This window comes from Schistocerca piceifrons, chromosome 3 (assembly GCF_021461385.2).
Source record: "Schistocerca piceifrons isolate TAMUIC-IGC-003096 chromosome 3, iqSchPice1.1, whole genome shotgun sequence".
In the NCBI taxonomy this organism is placed as follows: domain Eukaryota; kingdom Metazoa; phylum Arthropoda; class Insecta; order Orthoptera; family Acrididae; genus Schistocerca; species Schistocerca piceifrons.
Window position 1 is genome coordinate 893,316,965 of NC_060140.1, and position 14,381 is coordinate 893,331,345.

General features: G+C 35.9%; 1 protein-coding gene across 1 annotated transcript in view; it reads left to right on the forward strand.

Annotated features, from left to right (window-relative positions):
- Positions 1–10,980: 10,980 nt before the first annotated feature.
- The window catches only part of LOC124789166 (aminopeptidase N-like), a 130,055-nt gene continuing 126,654 nt past the window's right edge, over positions 10,981–14,381 (forward strand). Inside the window, exon 1 of the mRNA XM_047256459.1 lies at positions 10,981–11,007. Coding sequence (XP_047112415.1) covers positions 10,981–11,007 — 27 coding nt within the window. The remainder of the gene's footprint in view (positions 11,008–14,381) is intronic.

A 14,381-nucleotide genomic window follows, 5' to 3' on the forward strand; every position in this document is an offset into this window, starting at 1 on the left:
ACGTACTAAGGTATCTGCTCCCTTCGGTCTGCACAAATCAGAACCTTCTAAGTTAATGTAATCGACAAGAACGCCATATCACCACTCATGTTTTGGTAATCGAAAACTCACTTATTGACCGAATTTGGTGCGATATAGTTGCCCTAGTACTGTAGTATTTCGCATGAGATGAGGTGTAGCTGGGACATTATACCAGAAAACGCGAAAAGTATTAATTTGTAATAAAATCTTATAATAACGTTCAGTTTTTGTCATTTGTTTTCGTACTGTTGTAATGGGTAGTGGAGCAGCCTCCCCCCTCCCCCTCACTCTCCAGTCTTTTCAAAGAGGGCCATCTGTACAAGTTCCTCATGTGAGGTGATGGCTACTACCAGTGGATAGCCTTCCAGGATAACTTCTATCTTAAAAGCCGAGACTGCAGTACTATAGGTCTGTTTCCCTATTTCTTGCTTTGTTTTTTTTTAGGCTCGCTTACCCAGTGAGAAGGGAGTCTTAGATGCCTCCCTTATCCCCTAGCTGGCTGTCTTCGATGTTGTGGGGGCATTCGTATTCCCTTCAACTTGAGACGTTATTTTTTGGGGTCTTAGGTTCAAGCACCTTTAATTCGCTCCACTTATCTTTAGGAAGCCATTCTTTCCCTTCCTTTTTTCTCTGTTCCCTGAGTAATTTCCCCCTCTGTGCCCCAGACAAGGCTTTAATCTTCATCTGGTCCAACTTCTCGGTTACAGTTCCCACTTCTCAGATGTAGACCCTGATTCAGTAGTGGGAATACCTTTCGTCAGTCCTGACCCCGATATTTGGGTGTGTGAGGTCTCAGTTTGCTCCTCAGTTTGTTTTAATTTATTTTTTTAGTCGTGTTCATATTAGTTCCACGATATTTGGGGATCTACACGGTCCACACTACGAATACCCCACGCAGTGTAAGGCTACTTACTCAGGGAGGTCGCCTGGTATCTCCCAGGCTCCATTTGCGGCCCATCATTCCATGTGCCATGCATCCCTTGGCACAGATTGCATCACACCTTGGGTTGGAAGGGGAAATGGGTAAGGACTAGGAGTGAACAGGGAAGATGGGCCGTTGTGGGACCTCTTAGTCTGATCCATCAGCTGAAGCCTTTCCAACAGTAGGTCTTCTACCTTCGGCATAGCCCTCAGCTTCACGCAGATATACAAACCTTCCACCTCCATGGACAGAGCTTCGTCAAGGTGGTGTCCCCTAGAGCGATGTGATTATGATTGTACATTTATCTAGATTAAAATTTAATAATGTAATTTATTATGCTTCCATTCTCTCATAATCATTATGTTCTAAAAGTAATTCACCAAGCATGATTAATTCTCCTGAAAGAGGTACAGTTTTAACAGATTCATTTAGATATATAAATATTTTATAGTTCTTTTTCATTTCCAGTGATGGATTATTGAATTGTGTTGGATATAAAATTTGCAGTTCGCCAACATTGAATCTTTTGATCTCAATTTTAGAATCAGTAGATGACAGGTCACTACTTACATTGGCTCCAAGTAAAATAATTATTTTGATTTTTACATCATACCCAAATTTGTATTTCACTATTTCTCTACCAGTATTAAAATCAAATGTTTGTCACACATTTTTTTCTGATGATCACTTATCTGACTCAGATATGGTGTTAAATCTGGTTTTGAAAAATAATCTGTAAAAGCTTTTTCTACCTCCTCTTTTGTAAATTTTTCATAGTGTTATAATTATCTTGATGAATCTGATTAATTCTTTCATTAAGCTGTGCAGCAGTGACATAATTTTTGAACTATGTTAGTATACTACTATATTCAGGTTTTGTACATATTCTTTTTCTATGCACTGTTTAGTAACTGCATCATAACCAATTACTGGATATTTTATATCTACTATTCTTGTGCCTTTAAAATCAGTATATCCTTTAGCTACTTTAAAAATGGTTTGTAATTCTCTGTGAAATTGTTTAGTTAAACTTTCTACATTTGAATCAATATCACTTGATTTTTTTCTAATTCTTTATTTTTTATTTTCCCATTACTCACATTATTAGACTTATTTCCAAAAATGTCAATTTATTAAACTTAAAATATCATTAAATTCGAAATTATCATAGAATAGTTTTAAGACAAACATAAGTGACCACATATTGCTTCATCAAAATTACGTATTCTATCAGCCGTGTAGAACAGACCTTTTTTCCCAAATAATTAACTAGTTTAATTGGTATACTACCGCCAAACGAAGCAAAAACAAATTTTATATCTTTATTCTTATAATATCAAATCCAATGAGAACCAACATGATCAAATGTTTTAATATAATCCATTATGGAGTCGAGGTAGCAGTTGTCGTTATACTGGTTATCACTGTTAGCATTCAACTGCGATTCTTATACATATATTTTAACAACACGTTTCGAGAGACAATGCTCTCATCATCAGGTTGTAAAGTCTATGTAATGAAATTAAACAGACTAAAAAGACAAAATACCATCACAAATAGTTGGGAAGTCCATAGAGTAAAACAGAATTAAAAGTATATTGGACTGTGGGTCCTCGTCTTACATTGAAGTTGTTGACACAAGTCGATGGCCGTCCCATAGCTACCAAATATGCTGTCGCAATGTGCAGGCTTGGGAGCTGTTGTGGCCTCACGTGCCTAGGTGTTGTGGCGTGGTTACAGCCGTGTGCTTGATGGTAACGCTATGCTATTGGGCGCCTTATTTACTTATTGCATTGGTCTGCCATCGTTAGCCTCTCGCAGCTCCGTCAGTGACATGCTACAAGTTTAAAGTCGCATTATTAAACGAAAAATAATTAAAACTTGTAATGAGCTGTAGGAGTTCAATAAATTCAATTGTCTCTTGCGTTGAAATTTTACTATGGTGGACATTTTTATCAACGACCTTGAAGATAAAGTTCTAAATACTGACGATAACATTATGGATAAAATTGTTTATTACAAACGTTATGTTGACGACACTCTGTTACTTGTTGATGGTTCCCGTGAGGACATTGAGGAAAAAGTAAAAAAGTTCAACGATGCACATAATAAAATAGAATTTACCATGGAGTATGAAACTGACAATTGTTTACAGTTCCTGGACCTGAATATAAAAAAGCAGGGCAACAAACATGCGTTCTCCGTTTATAGAAAACAAACTACGACTGATGCCCTGATCCCGAATGATTCATGCCATCCGCAGGCTTATAAAGATGCTGCTTTCCGTAGTCTCATGCATAGGGCAGTCAATATACCTATGACCGAAAAAGATAGGGAGACTGAAATTAATACCGTTAAGAGAATAGCGATGAATAACGTTTACAGAATAGATATGGTTAAAAAACTGTTACAGAAAAGTAATAAGCGCAAAAAGAAAAAACCTGATGGAGAGAAAGTGAAAATTATCACGACGCCATACTACGGAACAGTCTCACAAAAGATAGCAAATATTTTTAAGCCAAACGATGTTAAAATAACTTTTCAGACTAATAACCTAATGAGGTATAGCCTTAAGCACGATATTGGCGAGAAGAGAAATAAGTTTGAAAGATCGGGAGTTTATAAGGTTCAGTGCAGAACTTGTGATGCAAAATATGTAGGGTAGACAGGAAGATCATCCGCGATCCGGTATAAAGAACATAAAGATGCGTCCAGGTTAGGAAATTATGACAAATCAGCTGTTGCGAACCATATATATGAAACAGGCCATCCCCTTAATAGCATAGAAGACAACGTAGAAATATTGCATGTAGAAAAGAAAGGGAGGAAACTTGATTTACTAGAGGAATTCGAGATAGCTATCCATGAAAAGAAACAAAGCAATATTCTAAATGCACAAGATAATTTTAAAGAAATTAGATTTTTTAACGGATTTTTAGAATTATTTTGGGGCAGGTATGCGACTTTAAACTTGTAGCATGTCACTGACGGAGTCGGCAGACCAATGCAATAAGTAAATAAGGCACCCAATAGCATAGCATTACCGTCAAGCACACGGCTGTAACCATGCCACAACACCTATGCACGTCAGTCCACAACAGCTCCCGAGCCTGCACATTGCGACAGCATATTTGGTAGCTATGGGACGGCCATCGACTTGTGTCAACAACTTCAATGTAAGACGAGGACCCACAGTCCAATATACTTTTAATTCTGTTTTGCTCTATGGACTTCCCAACTATTTGTGATGGTATTTTGTCTTTTTAGTCCGTTTAATTTCATGACATAGACTGGTGATGAGAGCATTGTCTCTCAAAACGCGTTGTTAAAATATATGTATAAGAATCGCAGTTGAATGCTAACAGTGATAACCATGATCAAATGTATCTAAACTAACTATTCCAGATTCATAATCTCTAGGATAACTTGATAATTCATCAATCATAAAAACGCCATGAAAGTGTTTCATTTTTAATTGTATAGCTAATTCTTCTATATCGAAATTTGATAATCGATTATAATGTTTATTAATCATTTCTTCAATTTTTTTTACTATTTTTCCTTTCTTTTCCATTGCTTCATGTCTTTTCTGTTCTTCCAATTCTGCATCAGCTTCTTTCTTGTTTATTACTGCATTTGCAATTGCTGCTGATCCACCAGCAAGTGAACCAATAGTTGCTAGATATGGAAATGCAGCTAATAGTAATGGAAGAAATCCATCTTAGTGTTGTGTTGTATTAGTCCTTTTCCTTCTTTCCTTTTTGCTAGGTATTCAATTATCTTTTTCACAACAGGAATATCTAGTGTAATTACCACCACTTTTCTCTTTCTTTTTTTTAGCATCAAATAAAAATGGTTCAATGCTATTTAACCGATCATTATTCAATTTAAATTTAATTGATTTTGATTTAGTCTTGCCACTTGGTAGCAAAGTATAATCGATTGAAAACTGATTCATTTATATAGATTAAAAATTTATTTTTTTCGTAATACCAACCATTGTCATCCACACCTAATCCAGCGCCAGCTGAAGCAGGCTTGGCTGCAGCCATTCCTAATTTTCGTTTTCCATACATTATTCCTCTAACTGCAGCTGCAGCTATTTTTTCACCAGTTGAAGCATCACTTGCATACATTCTTTCTTTCGTGGCTAATTAAAGTTCTTTATCTGTTTCATGTCTAGATTCTAAATATTTACTATCTCTGTATGCAATATCATGCTGTTTACAAGCCTCATCTAGTGGATTAATTCCTGGATCACCACATGCTAGTCTTTCTTTAAGTTTAGTGAAACGTCTGCAGTACGAGTAGCCTGGTAAATGCATGTTTGGCACTGGTATATTATTTAAAGCCCAAATGATTAATCCTCCATATTTATCACTTTTCCAAAATGTGTGGGGAAGATTATTGAAAAATCTAATTAAATATGGAATTCCTTTTGGATTATTGATTATGAAATCAGTGAATTTATTTGTTGTCATCTGTGCTATACCAACTTTTCCATTATGATAATTTTTATTTCCAGTTAACTCTTCTCCATGAATCTATCCATTAAATCTCTAACATTATTTATCCAAACCTATTCAACTGGGTTTTCTGTATATTTATTTATTAAACCCTTACTTTTTTCTCAGCGACAGTTGAAGCAGTCTTAGAACTGCATTCAGGCGAGCTTGTTTCTGAATTATCTGAAGAATCTATGAGATGTGAATAATCTTAAGAATATATACTCAATCTTCTTGAGTTTGAGAAATAGTTGTTGTATCAGATATTTATTACCTTTACTTGATTCTATTTTATTTGGGTTGCTATCACAATACAGTGCTCCTAAACTGAATAATATATCTACATAATTTGATTAATCCACTATCAAACTTTTTACCCACATCATCCATGGTAATCTATTTTCAGTTAAGAGACTCATTAATCCATCAGTTCCTTCATATGTTTTTTCACCAATTGTTAATTTATTTCAATCAAATTTTTCTGGATATTTGCCAACATAGTTAAAAGCTCTGGCAGGTTTCAATCCAAAAACTTTGTCTTCGCTATGATTAATGTACTTTAACATTCGTTCACTAACATCTATCTTTTTAGCTTCATCCCGATAACTGACAGACTGTCTTTGTTTTTTAACTGTTTGTTGAGATTGTCTCTGTTCATCATAATTCTTCAAAATGTTTTCAATCTCTGATTCACTTAATCTATAGTCATATTTACAGGAATATCATCAGACAAATCTTTTAATGGTTTAATTGTTGATATATCTCCAAAATCTTCTATATTATACCGATATGTTATCTGTTTCTCAACTTCTCTATTTTCTTCAGCCGCTTTCAAAACAATGTCACCTAAACTTTCAGTTCCTTATTTTACTTGTTCAATAGCATCAATGACTGGCTGATCTTTTTTATATTTTTTGTACTCTGTTCTTGGTTGTTTTTCCAAAGCTTGAATTGTTATTTCAGTTCTTCAGCTTTCTCTCTATTTCCATAAGCTTTTCCAACAACCTCTGGATAGTATTTTGCGACCATTTATTAATGAAAAAACATTAAACATTTCTAAGATTTGTGTTGAATGTTTATGATTTACATTTATGTTTAACATTTGTGTTATGAAATGTATTTTATTTCTGAACCTCTCTTCACTTTGTTTCTTAGTAATGTCTATTGTAAAAAATCCAAACTCATAATTTCAACATTTACTACACATTTCTTTAAGATCACCAAACTTTAAATCACCTACAATGAACTCTTGGTAAATATAATTTAAATTTATATCATCCTGTCGAAAAATACTTAAAAAAATAAGATTACCTCCGACTAATTGTTTTGGTATGTTTGAATATGTCTGAGATAAATAAAAACATTCCATTCCTTTGTATCTTCCTCTAATAAAATATTCTGTAACTATATCCAGATTTTCAAGAATGTAATGGAATAATTTCATAATTAATTTCGATAAAAGAAGCAATTTTCTCTTTATACTTATCTTCAGTTTTTTCACACCTTTATAAATTCTTGATATTTTGGTTGATCAAAACGTTTAGAATAGACATACAAATGATTTATTTGATTCCAGTTCAATCATCCAGGTGCTAGAATATAATTATCTATCATTAATGTTGTTTTTCCACAACCACTTGGTCCTATGATTGCACATCGAATAGAATTTGATAGTTTACCATGTTTATTTTTTGATTACTTTTCAGAAATTCTTATTTTTGGTTCCCAATCAGTATTCATTTAATTAAATAATTTTTTTATAATAAATGACCGGATTATTTCAACTCAGTGACAAATCATCTATTCTGAAAAAGAGATAGATCATACCTATGTGAGACAGCTTTAGTAATGTTGCAATGGTTTGTTTTTATTCAACTTTAAACCCATATCTTACATTGAAAAATAAACTATTGTGATGGAGAAGCGATAGAAATTCCAACTCGTCAGTATAGTTTGAAAAAATTATAAAATTATTCATTCAAAAAGTGGATGAAATTAAAAAAAGGCTCTAAGCACTATGGGACTTAACTTCTGAGGTCATCAGTCCCCTAGACTTAGAACTACTTAAACCTAACTAACCTAAAGACATCACACACACCCATGCCTGAGGCAGGATTCGAACCTTCGACTGTAGCAGCAGTATGGTTCCAGACTCAATTGCCTAGAACTGCTCAGTCACAGTGGCTGGTGGCGAAATTTTAAACAGATCTACTATTGAGAGTGAAGTAAAATTGTATATGGATAAAAAGATAGTACTGGAAGTGTACTTGGATTTAGTAACCATATTGTTGAGTAATGAAAAAACTGTTGCTAACAATGTTTCTAAAATTATTCCATTTGAATTAATAAATACAAATTTTAATTTGGCTGATGGGATGTTTGTAAAGCATACTGATCACTTTCATCGATAAACTAATATTATTGCCTCATTTAAGCATAACGCAGAATTTGATGGGCCAATAATTCATGAACCACATCATCATGTAAACATCCCAATTTTTGATCCTATTAAAATTTTAGAAATAGCTGTAGATGATGAAAATCACAAATTGACTGACTTCAATGGAGCTACTGTAGCGGTTGTTTTAGAAATGTCTTAATAAATTTTTTCCTTAATAAATCAGCAATACCTGAAGCAGTTTTTGTCTGCATCATGAACAAAATCGAGATTTATCAGTTTTACTCATTCCATGTGAATGAGAAGACTAAAAATAATTTAAATGTGCCAAAAAAGATACTGAAATTAACGTAAATATTGCTGAAGGATGGGTTCATCCTAATCATGTCCAATTATACATGAATTTCAATATTATTGGAAGTTACAGCATAAATTATCCAATTTATGATGGAAAATCCAATAAAAAATTAATTGATAATTATGAGGCAAAACTTGATTTTATAACCATACGGAAGGGAAATAATGTTATGTCTAAAATAGAGCATCCTCCTTTTTCAACAGTTTTACTGCATTTGAATTCATCTCTGGCTCATAAAATATGTATGGAAGGGTATATTCTTAATAATGGAAAAATAAAGAGCAAGAAAAATGAAGTGCTTTATCCATTAGCAATGCTTGGTAGATATATTAAAGATAAGGAAATTATGTGGGAAGGAGATTTAACGAAGTTTTACAAGGTTATCAAGTGCTGGAGATTCTAATCTCCGATGGTCTGATTATAATGACAGTAATTGAAATAAAAGACACTCTTCCAAAAGAAGGTAAAATAATTGTAGAATCCATGGAAATTCGTGTACCAATTGTTATATGAGACAGATCAAGAGTTAGAACAAAGGCAAAATATACTGAAAAATCTGAAACTTCCAATATATGTTTATGAACTACAAACTGTAGAAGTTGCTGGATGGAGTAGTAAGAACAATTTTGAACTAGATATCACGAAATACTGTAACTCAGTAGAATTTGATATGCCATATTTCGTATTTGTTATATTTCTGACAAATCATAAAAATAATCAATTAGAAGACTCTATTATTCAATCACGTTAAGCTGCAGAATATAGACGCGAAAATTTCCCACAGGAGATGTGGGATATTAACCCTCCAAATAATTTACTCAAAGCATACAATGCATTTCTCTATTTTAAACGAATTACACAACAAAGCAGACCTGGATATTAGTCCATATAATTTCACAACGAATTATCCAATTTATGTCAATACGACTTTAAGGAAGTATACTGTAACATCACAGAAAACGACTATGAAACTGTGTGCAACTTATAATGACAAAATTCCAGGAAACACTTTAGCATATGTAGTTATGTATCGAAAGATGAATTTTACACATGATGCTCAACACAGAATACTTACTGAAATTTTTATTTCTACATAAATGAATGAAAAAATTACAGAAGTGTTAACTTCATGTTTATATACATTTTTGAAACATTTTAAAACAGATAGAGAAAGTAAAAAATGAAAAGTGAAAAGTGAAAATTTTGAAAAGCTCAGCTAAAGCAGTTTTTGACTCCATCATGCTAGCACTTTGAATTTTTAAAATTGGTTGATATTTGAGAAATTACCAAAAATTTGCTCTATAGTGCCGCTATCGAAAGCTCAGTGTTATGTAAGGTCTTGCTCTAAGTGAAGACTAACTCAGACTGACCATGGCAGCAAACAGCGATGGCTTGCGGCGCGTGTCCTGTGGCTTCTTATCTGAAGGTTGAACCTTCTCGCTTGGTGACTAGTTCTTACTCTGCCAGTGTGAGACTCGTGCTCACTGATCATCGCTCTCAGTCAACTCTCGCTGTGACAGAAACACGCTACCTCTTTAGACATTCTACTAGCCTAGTACAGCAGCTCACTTCTAAGCTATTAAAATGAATTGGCGTTTCGAAAGTTTCGAGGCTGTATGATAGATGGCATTGATGCAAATTTCATTTCAATTAACAGAGGAACATGTTTGATTTGTAACGTAAATAATTCTTGTTTTAAAATTAATTTTTATGATTACACTCACATTAATGTTTTTCACATGTGTTCTGTATTTACAAAGTGTAGTAAAGTGAAAATATTATCTATTTTCGTCAGAATTTGTTCACAAAAGTAGAACTTTCAGAAGGTGCTTTGAAACTTAAATACCAGCTACATATACGGATTCCCAGCGCTATTGTTTTGCCCTGTAGGGACAAAAGCTGAATTGCTATAGAATTGGTTTGGCTGGCCAATACTATTTTAATTTTGTATTGTCGTCCACTGCTACAGGCCATCAAGAAGAAGACACCAACATCCACTGTCAGCAGTTCTTCCATGTGTTCCAGAGATAGATGACAAGATGCTGCCAGAAGATAATGCTGGGTGGGCGATGAGAAGCAATGAAAGTCTCAGAACAACAGCGACTTTCAGCAAAAAACCCAGAGGGCGAAAAATGAAATAAGAAGAGTACCATGAAGGAAAAACCTCCAGGTTTCCTTCAAATGGTGCTGAAGGTTTTGCACTTTTTGACAGTGACTTACGGCTGCTAACCAATTCATTTTATTTATTTTCTTACGTGCATCTTTTATAAACAATTTTATTAAATTCATTTTCTTACATGCACCAAACATTTTTTACATGCACCTTTTATAAAAAAAATTAAAAATACATTTTTCTTATGTGCACCTTTGTAAAAAATATATTCCTTTGAATGAAAGTGGGATGAGATGGACTTGAAAATTTGGAGGATTGTGGATCACTAGTTTACTTTTTGGCGAACCCAGAGGGTTTGTCAGAAAGTGGACTAGTGGGGTACAATCCCCTTTTTCCTCCTAATGAACATATGAACATTGTCTTACTTTGACCATAAGAACTTCTCAGAATGTTTGTTATAAATATTTACAAACAACATGAATGATTTCACTCCACACTGTCAATCGCACGAAGTACTGTTGTCGTTTTGAGATGTGAGATTACTGCTTGAGTGGAATCTAAACGCAGTTGATATAGGAGAGTGAGTGACACTTCTCCTGCTTTGTTTACAGACCAGGCGAAAAGACAGCAGTCAGAAAGCTGGTGATGTGAGCCACACTGAACATGTACGAGCAGGAACTGCTGGATCAGGTGAGTGGCAGAGGGGACTGCCATTGGTTTCCTGGAGTCCTCTAGTGCAGTTCACAAATGGGGGTTTTTGTGATAGACGCTAAATTGAAAGAAAATGACACACACACACACACACACACACACACAGAGGGAGAGAATGATGAGTAGGGAGAGGTATTGATACAGTTATCAGGTTGTATGCATTTATAATCCATGTTGTCTTTCCTGCCACAAGTGTTGGTTTTCTGCTGTACTTCTCTCCATGCACAGCCACTTGAACTTTAACCACCTTCAACTTTCATAATACTTTGGGAACAGTTCTGAACCTTGGAACACTTCTCAGACTTTTGCCCCTAAACAGCCCTGTAATAAAGGTTTAATAAATTTTCTTATTCCATTTTGAAATGATGACATTCACTGTGTGTGCTGCAATCTTTTTCTGAAGCTACAAAACTTACTCCAGAAAATTAAGTTGCTTCAAATGTGGGAACAAGGTCAGGTACATAGGAATAAATATTCCATTGAAATTTGAAAGTGTTGTAAACGAGAAAATTTTGTCAGTATATTTTAGTAATCTATGTTCATTACTAATCTACTACACACCAATAATCAGTAAATAATACCAAATTAAGTAGTATTATCAATAACCAGTTACAATTTAAAAACATTTTAATGTAGAAACTATGGACACCTAACAAATTTCCGTTTTGAAGCAGGAAAAAATGTTAATACATTAAAGAAACTATGTTCATTTGCAAATATCATGTGTTCCATTATAGAAGACCTTCTGTTTCAAGGTACAAGATGGCACACAACTGATGTATGGCTTAACTGTCCAAACATTATGTAGCTAGTTTTAGAAACATCCAGAATTTTACTCACCATAAAACTCTGTATCTGAAGAATTAACTGTATGCTTCAAATGTCGTTAATATATTCTGCATTACTTATATATGTATAAACACTGCACAAAACACAACCTCATGTCTCACAAAAAACAAAATTAGAAAATGTCAGAAACTGCTTACAACCTCTAGATGATATTCCTTTATGTGATTGTAAAATCATTAAATAGACAAACAATGACAAGGAAACATTAGATGTACCTAGGTTGAGAGATGGCAGAAGCCCTCTCTCATATTTCTATCTTACTCTGAGTAATTCGATTTTCCTCTCTAATTGCATGCGGTGAAAAGTTGCTATTCCTTCACACACGGACTTCCATGCAGCATCTCTCGTCACCCGGGTGGTTCAGTGACAGGCGAGTTTGCTGAGTTTGAAAGGGTTAAGCCGATGGGTGTGAAGGAGTCGAGTGGATGCTTTCCAGAAGTCGACATTGTCAGAATTGTGCAGATTACGGGAATCTGTGGCAATGCAGAGGCCAGCCGCAGCAAAAACAAGAGGTCATCAGCTACCTGCAAGAAGGGGAGCGTCAGCGCGCCACCTGACGAGAAGGGCGCGGGAGTGTCTGGTCCTACAAGCTGACAGTCACCGGCCTTATACCTGAGGGATTAGGTGGGGGCCAACCGTCGCCGGGCCACAAGCGAAAGTGAGGCTGGCTGTTGACACTGACATGCGACCAGCACACAACAGCCAGCTAGCTCTCCGGACGCGGCAGCCGTTTGGAGGGATTCCCTGCGGCAGACCACAGTATCGTGAGTACACGAAGAAGATCACATAAGGTGTCAGAACCTGCGCCTCATGTGCCTCAGGACAAAAAGGGACGTTATATAATCACCTGTTTGAGTTTTACAACTCACTAGCATTGGCCGATCTGCATACACAAAGCAGTATCATGCCACAAACTCTAACAAATGAATTGTCTCATTTCTAACTTCTCCTCTCACTTAGAGAGCAGTTGTAGCAATCGTCGCTCCTGGTTCAATCCTGTCTGGATGACACACACTTGTGGAGTCACTCCATGTGCCATCATCCCTCATCGAACTGCAATATTGGGAAACGTACTGTCCAGGGAGAGAAGAGATCTGGACTAGTGATGTATCCCAACTAGTAGACCTCTCTGACAATTAATCGACGTGAGGAGAGCCTATCACTATGTCTTCCTACTGTACCGCCGTGATCATATGCGTGGGTCTTGCTGCAATCTCAACAGCATACTGCAGATGCTCCAGCACACCCTATTACTGTTGCAACAACGTTGCAACAACACCCGACGTTTAGCCCTATGTGATGTCAGTACTGTGGCCCCATCCCAAAAGCCCCCTCCGATGCTCAAGACATGGAACCACATGCATCAATGCATGTGACTCAACATACCAACCCCTTCAGAGAAACTAACGAATTTCTGAAGTGCTTCGAATATTTCTAACAATGTGATTTAGTGCCTCATTCTCAGCACAGTCGTGAACATTGTGTAATGTGCAAGCACAACTTGACACCCTATGAACCTTGTTTTTTTCTTAAATTTCTTTCTCTAGTGTTTTTCTAATGTATGTTATACCTTGTATGTGTTTGTGAATTTGCACTGTAATTCTTATGTAAGTGACAGAGTAGGGCGCACAAATTACAAATTACTGTATTGTTCTCTACACCATGTTTTTTTTTGTATTCTGTATTTTTTTGTTGTGTGTATGCAAACAGTGTGCCTGAAGCCCCATAAACTGAAGCAGATACCACCACTGTCATTGTGAATGGACCATCAGTTCAGGGAACATTTTGTAAAGGTTATTCTTGCTGCATGGAGACGGAATGAATCGGAGGTTGTAATTAGATTCTGAAAGCTCACAAAGAGTTGTTAACTTAAATAGTATCATGTGTGAGTGAGTTCAGGTTAGTTTAATGATTCAAATTGTTGTAACATCTTGGGCATTTAATTGTGGAGCACTCCAACTCTGATTGTAAAGAATAAACTGCTCCATATTTGGCTCACATGCCCGGGCCATATTTAGAGCGTGAATGTGTGTGAATCGGTGTTTGGAAGGGGCTCCCTGGGTATGGATGTGTGATGTGAGTGTTACAGTTCCATTTTAAGAAGGTGGAGTTGGCTACATCATAAATAATCCTCCCTCTATGAGCTGCATTTTTCAGTTGCAGTGATTTGTTTTATAGAGTGCAGCATGTGGAGCCAGTTTGCAAGATTGTTCTTGGGCGATTGACTCACTACCTTGCTCCTAAGTGAGCCAACAGCTCACCAATTACAATCTAAAATGGCGTAGGGGCTATGAGAGACGGCAGAAGCCCCCTCTCATATCTCTGAGTAATTCGATTTTCCTCTCTAATTGCATCTGGTGAGAAGTTGCTATTCCTTCACATGTGGATTTCCCACGCAACATCTCTCGTCACTCGGGTGTTCCGGTGACAGGCGAGTTCCGCTGAGCTTGAAAGGGTTAAGCCGACGGGTGTGAGGGAGTCGAGTGGATGCTTTCCAGAAGCCG